A 7,254-nucleotide genomic window follows, 5' to 3' on the forward strand; every position below is an offset into this window, starting at 1 on the left:
TCTTCGCCCATTCTTCCTTCCAAAAGTCTCCCAGTTCTTTGAGATTTCTGGGCTGTCTGTCACGCACACTGCTGGATATTTTCCCCTCTTTTCTTGGCTTCTTTATGCACATTAATACTAAATTTTACCCGGGGTGCCCAAACTTTCGAGCCCCGCTGTACATTGCTTAGCTTCTGTGTCGGTACTCCTGCTTGCTTCTCTAAACTACTGTAGCTAATACACTGACTATGGAGAAGTAGCTCATACAACCCCATTTCAAAAGATCCAACTAACCATTTAAGATTAATGGATCCTTGCAGCGTGCAGCGTAACTCTTTATTTGTCCTCATCCTACGTGCCAGTTTACATCCCCCTCTTCAGCCTTTGCCCGGTGCCAGTGCTTGGTCCTGGTGGGAGCTGGGTGTGGTAATATGGATCTGATCCTGACTGACAGACAGCTGGATCCACAGCATCCAAAGTGGGGGGAGGGCTTGACATGAGCTCCATCACGTTCCATCAACAGCTCCGAGCCGCTGAGAGAACTGACACCACTGATTAAAAGCATCCAATTTTGTTTGCGTCAGGCTTAATTCTGCGGTGTTTCATCATCCTATTATGCTCACTGGGGGATAGCTGCAGGATGACAGCACAACAGGCAGCGTTAATAGCCAGTGGTTTTATCTTAGCAGCTGCAGAGAGGATTTCAATCTGACTGGCTGCTTTTATTACACAGAGTAGCCTGCAAGTGTTTGGTTTTTATAGCCTATGTTTTATGGATGCAGTTAAAATTTGTAACCAGTGTTTTGATCGGTGGAACAGCAAGCCTCAAATGCGACTGGCTAATACTTCTTTTTAAGTCCGTCTCACTTTGAGATAAAGTATGAAATATAGTCCATGCAAGGAAAAATAGAAAAGGGATGTTTTAATTAATCCTTTTTCAGCATGTGGGATTTATTTCACAGTGCTTTTTCTTAGATGCAGTACAGAATAAATTATGTCACAGGATTTATTTTATACTGCAAAAAAAGTAAGAATATTTCTCCCACAGGATGGAGGGTATGCACTTTAGTGGTTTCCAACAAACTTTACCTGTGCAACACCCAGAGGCGGACTTACCATTAGGCAAAGGTCGGCCAAGCTACCAAGGGCCCCGTAAAACGCCTCATAAACTTATGGTTACAATTTGTTGTCTTACTTTTCACCAATTAATTATATCTCTAAACATTGATATGCTAAAGTGCTATTCGATTGTTTAATTTATGATTAAACAACAAGGAGAAACTCCCCCCCAGTCCCCCCTACATTGGACTATTCCATTATCCTACTGCGCATCTGCGTGAGTGTTTGTAAACAAACGGCTCAGCATGCTGTAAGCTGGAGGCTAAAGACGGTTGAAAAATGAAGCGAAGCTACTGAAGTGGTTCTGAAAAAAGGAAGAAGCGGGAAGAAAGCAGAAAGTTTTTGACAAAACTTCCAAAGGTAACAACCTTTTTCACGACGGCTACTGACAATACCAACATTAACGCTACTAAAGAGCAGCAAGAAGCCGGTGCTTGCCCTAGCAATGCTAACACTGAGGAGCTACCCACCGGCAGTGTCAGCCCAGGTTGCTCTAGTGAAGACTGGAGAAAAGTTACAAGTACGTCTTAAGAATAATAAATAAGGACTGAAAAGGGTGAGAACAAGGGTCGTGGAGGGCCCCATACCTTTGTTTGCCTTAGGCCTTTAAAATAACTAAATCCGCCCCTGGCAACACCTCAGCATGTTACAGAATAAACTTCTAAAACTAATGTTTGAATCCCTCCCGTCTGCATCTTTACTTTGAAATTAATGTTACATATACATTGGAATGTTCTAGCATATTATGCTGCTAAATGCTTTTCTGGACATGTCAGCTGCTGGCTTACATCCTTGTTTGACTTCCATATTATTTGGTGCCAAGTCAGATGTATTGTAGCTTTCAGTAAAATCCCAGTTGTAATTCTGTCTTGGATGAGGATTGGATGAGAATGGCATTTGCAGTACAGAAAATTGTGCTGTTATTACAATAACCTTGACATGACATGAATGTTGCATTCATCTTTTTTTTAATCCGTATTCTCTACAGCCTAAAATGATAAGCATTTCTCTTTTTGCGTGTTAATTTCAGTGTGAATCTTTCTGGACAAGAGCCCAACTTTTTGTGTGGTTTGCAAGCCTCTGGAGGATCTCCCACTTACTGGAACTGTGTTACATGACAGCTGCCTCACCATAGACGGTCTAATCAATATTCCCCTCACAACACCCCAACTTCACTCTCCGGGGTTAAGGCTTGTGGGTCATTCCCACTGAGTTTATTGAGCCTTCGGGCTTGCTTTCACCAGATGGAGGGAGGAGATGGGACGACAAAAGGAGATAGAAAGCTATTTCTGGTGAGAGGCAAAGTAAATAAACAGGCTTTGATGAGGGTCTGGATGGAGGAGTTGGCTGCGCTTATATCAAAGGTCTGGGAGTCTTTCTGCCCACACCAGCTTTTCAAAGACTCCAATCATGTGAAGTAGAGAGGAGAGCCACAAAGTAAACTGCAAATTAGAGTTTTGTGTGGAGGCTTAAAATCTCACTTTTAGCCGGCAAACTGTAGTTCTAGAGATCAATGTTGGGTGGTCAGAAATAACAGCTATTGCATACATTGCTGTGAAATGTTTTACAATCTCAGTACGACTTGTAATAACTTTTGTGATCCTCTAACTTTTCTTTTAACACCATCATTGTTTTTTTTTTTATAAGGGTTTGTTGAAGAAAAATGTAGAATACCACCAAGCTGACTTTACATGCACATCATTAAATGACAGTTAAAGATGGCACTCGACTGGATTGTTGGAAGCAGATGCTACCATAACTATAACTATTGTGAGGTCATTTCTACTCTTACACCTGGCCTTGCTTAAATGTAATTATCCATGAATACAATACCATGGGTGGTTAAGCACACATGCAGTGTACTTCAGGTAATTTATTCTTCGTGAGCTATAGCCTGGGGAGATCCCCTTGTTGCTGTGTGTGGGATTTTATTCCTCTGGGTAGAGAATTAGATTAGTCATGCTGCTGCAGATCAATGTGCCCCCTCTACTGCAATCTCCAGTCATCTGCCCTCTGAAAGAGAAGAGCTTCTGTATGCATACTGTATGGGAGGCTGAGGCAGACGGCTTAATGCAACGTCTCTACACAGACACGACACGTCCCATTTTTCTTTATATGACTGGCAATATCTCAGGTGATCAGTTTGGGGTTTTAAGACAGCCTCTGCTATGGATACTGTATGTCTAAAGACACTAACACAACGAGAAGTGTCTTATGAGAGAATCTGGTTATTTTGCAGCAGAAGTGTTACCTGCCGCAGGATGTGGTGGGCAAAGTGACTCAAAACAAGAGAGGGGGCGTAATGAAGTAAATAACACACAGAGTCTCACGGGGGGAAAATAGCATCGTCTGACAGCTCCGACAAGATTGAGAAGATGTAGTTTGTAAGGAAACAGCTGTGTCAAACCAGAAATTAAATATAAATTTAATGCAGGTGTGTCCCTAAACAAAAAAAACAGCAGTGGAGGACTGGTTTAGTGGTGACTCATTTTGGTAGACATTTCCATCTGTACACCTGTAGGTTTACTCATTAGTTTTGCCATCTTATATTGTTTTTCTTGTGCTTATCACAATGGCATCTGTAATATATAGAGGGGGAGACTTGTATGGCTACATTTGAGAAATGTGTACCAGCTCGTGGCCTTTTTGTTTGATATGTGAGTTAAACAGTTTTTAAATTATCAATTACGTTTTCTGTCGATTCATCAGTTTAGCAACAAACATCAACACCACCATCATATTTATACACCAACTTAAATATTCAGGTATGAGGCCTGTGCATGGAAATGACTTCAGATCTTTGTTAAGTAAAAAAAATAACAGTAACACATCAATCTGGTCAGCATTCAGAGACATGAAAGACTCAGATCTTGATTTGCAATTTGCTTATAAATACCAAAGACTTGGACTTGCCCTAGGACTTAAAACTGGACTTGAGACTCCAGACTTGGACTATTTGCTATCTGTGTCATGGAAGAAGGGCAATACAGCGAGATGGGAGCCTTCAACGGCCAGAGGGGTCACCTATCAAAGCCCCCTGGTGCTGTGGGAACATCTGCTATATGTTCTGATACCACAGAGTCCTTTATACAGCAGAATGTACCCGTAAAGGGCACAGACAGTACAAGGGCGTTTTGTGTGTATAGACCATGGGAATCAATGTGAGGTCCAATAAAACTAGTCTGTCTTCTAGTGGAGCCCTCCCACAACCAGTCTGCTGGCTGAGTGATGTTAAAACAGCTGCCCTTTCACATGATGTTGCTCTGCGTTTCCAAATAGGCATGTCACTCCTCCGCGCTTTGTCGGTTAATATTAGGATTATGAATACAAACAGAGCTAGCCAGAATACATGATTTTATTAGGCAGAGAAAATACTGTTCAGAAGAAGAGAAACACCAAAAATAAATTTCTGTCATACATTGATTTCTCTCATACAGCGTACGAAGGTTACTAGTACATCAAAAGAGAAAGAAACATTGCCAATCTAAGTGTGGATGATGTCCGTGGAGGATGGATACTGCAGCACAGTTAAAAATGCACAGCACAGCTCAGATGTTATTAAAGCACAGCATGATCTGAGGCAGTTCTTGATTCTCCACACTATGAATACACAAATTGGCGAGAGAGGCAGGTGGCACTGGAGTGGGGAGTTTGTTTTCTTGTGACAAACACGAGTCAAAGTGAATAACAGTAGCCTTCTGAATGAAGAGGACGATGAGCTCAAAGAGGGACCTTGGCACAGAGCGCAGCATCAGCCGAGTGATGACAATCTCCTGAAAGAGGCAGAGGGAAGGCAGCTGGGGGTCGGCTTTGGGCAGCTTGTTCTGACCGGAGCTCCGTGGACCGGTTTTTGGGAAGATATTCCACTTTTTCCCGTGTGAAACACAAGCCATACACAGGCATGAAAAATCCTGCTTCAACTTACTCACACACACACACACACACACACACACACAAACACACACACACAGCCCCTTCAGACACAATCAGACTAATACACAAACATGCACACTTATACAAAGGCAGAACTTTACAAAGTCATGCAGATGGAATGTTTTGGATATTCTAGGCTGTCATGACAGACTGGAAGTGTGCTCCTGGAAAACGTTACCACAGCCGTCTTTTGATCAGGAAAGAGAGAAAAGGGGGCTTTACAAAGCTAAATATAAGGACGCGAGAAAAGGTGGTTCCTCAGATCTTTTGAAATGCCCATATTTGTATCTTACATTGGCCTATGGAAGCCCATTTCTGCCCAAAGACCTTTAAGTCATTATAATAGGAAACATTCTCAAAATGAAAAGTCATTACTTTAAGAAACTTCTCATTCTTTTGAGATGTCTCATTATTTTTAAGATACAAACTTATTATTTTTAAATTAAAACTTATTATTTTGAGAGAATAACTTATAATAATGACTTTCAGCTTTTTTTTATTTCATCTCATTGATGAAAATAGGCTTTCATACTTAAAGAGGTAGCTTTTTCCAAATCGAATCTCTCAAGACTTCATAAATGCTTCTTAAAATTTCCTTTTAGCATGCTGAAAAGGGGATCCTGAGAACAGACGCTTTTTAGACGGGTCATACTTAATTTTAAATGAATATTTTGACACTCTGGAAATACGCTCATTCACATTCTTGATGAGAATACGATGAGCAGATCTATACCTGTCTCATGTTCATACCGTAAATATGACACTCCAGCCAGCAGCCGGTTAGTTTATCATAGCATAAAGACTGGAAACAGGGGAAAACAGAGCCAAGCAGGCGTTTTTCCCCTGTTTCGTCTTTATGCTAAGCTAAGCTAACCGGTTGCTGGCTGTAGTTTCATACTTACCGTAAAGACATGAGCGAGGTCTCTTCTCCTTTAACTTGGTAAGAAAATTTCCTAGCATGTCTCAAAATCTCATCAAAATATAAAACAATTCCTTTCACCCTCTAAACTGAAATGATTTACAATTAACACTTTTTTTTCATTTACTTGATGATTTAAAGTAATTATTGTACAGCCAAATCACAAAATATTCCACTAAAGTTCACTTTAAATGATTATAATGCTTTCCCCTTTACGAGAGCATCAGTGTACCCAAGCAGCTCAGCAGACTAATTGCACAATGTACAATACACAGTACGCAATCATAAAAAATGATTAGACTCAGAGATCGGATCGGCTCATAACTGGCTTCCACCCACTCTATAAACTAGACTAATTTAGAGATAAACATAGTTTTAATTCTACAAACACAATGATGTAAACTCAATAGAAACGGTGGTGAATGGTCATCCATGTTCTGGCAGTGTGTGAAAGACACTGATCGTACTCGTCCAGACGCAAGCGGCATCGGGCCACGTTGCTGCAACCGGCCGAGATTCGAGGAAGCGGTCGCCGCCGGCGAGTCGGGTTCACAGGTTCTCGTTGGTGTCGTGTTGGCACTGGCTGTCGGTCGAAGGGTTCAGGAAGGGCAGTTCCTCGCCGCAGCCCTGCAGCTTCAGGACCCGGCTGCTCAGGTCAAGGGAGCACTGTGAGAGGACCGGGGTGAAAAATTAACTTTTGTTTTTGGGGTCGACCAGCCAAATGGCTAGGGAATGTTTACATTTGACCAGCCACTCAATAGTTTAACAATACGTTTTGGGCTGGTGAGGGAAGGAAATCTACCAGCATTTTGGCTGGTGCCTGGTGCTAACTTTGAGCCCTGGAGAGGACACAATAGTGAAACATACAGTTTATGGTACATCGGTGGTTCCCAACATGGGGGTCAGGACTCCCAAAGGGAAAAAAATGGGGTTTCTTTTTTATGCTTTTCATATTTAGCTTTTTCTTGTAAAATATACATCCCTTATCCCTTAGGTCTCTAAGGGATATAAATATATAATATAATATAATATAATATAATAAGGGGGGTAAATATATATCCCTTAGGTCTCTTAAAATTACTCAGTTAACAATCACTATAATAGCCTGCATAGCTGAAGTAGATGTTGCTTTGTTTAAGGACACACAAGCTAAAATAAGTTGTAAACCATTGCACTACCATTGCAATACTTTATGTAAAGTCCTTCAGTCTAATGGTGTCAGTCCACTGCCTGGTACAGCTCGACTCGACTCAACTTTTTTAGTTTTCCATTAAAAAAAAGTTGTGGACAGTACCTGGTGCTTT

At 41.4% G+C, this 7,254-nt stretch overlaps 1 protein-coding gene across 1 annotated transcript in view; it reads right to left on the reverse strand.

Moving 5' to 3' along the window:
- Window positions 1-4,435: 4,435 nt before the first annotated feature.
- Window positions 4,436-7,254, reverse strand: part of nrip2 (nuclear receptor interacting protein 2) — a 29,074-nt gene continuing 26,255 nt past the window's right edge. Inside the window, exon 6 of the mRNA XM_032505668.1 lies at window positions 4,436-6,616. Coding sequence (XP_032361559.1) covers window positions 6,500-6,616 — 117 coding nt within the window. The 3' untranslated portion in view covers window positions 4,436-6,499. The remainder of the gene's footprint in view (window positions 6,617-7,254) is intronic.

Source organism: Etheostoma spectabile, chromosome 23 (assembly GCF_008692095.1).
Source record: "Etheostoma spectabile isolate EspeVRDwgs_2016 chromosome 23, UIUC_Espe_1.0, whole genome shotgun sequence".
NCBI classification, from domain to species: Eukaryota; Metazoa; Chordata; class Actinopteri; order Perciformes; family Percidae; genus Etheostoma; species Etheostoma spectabile.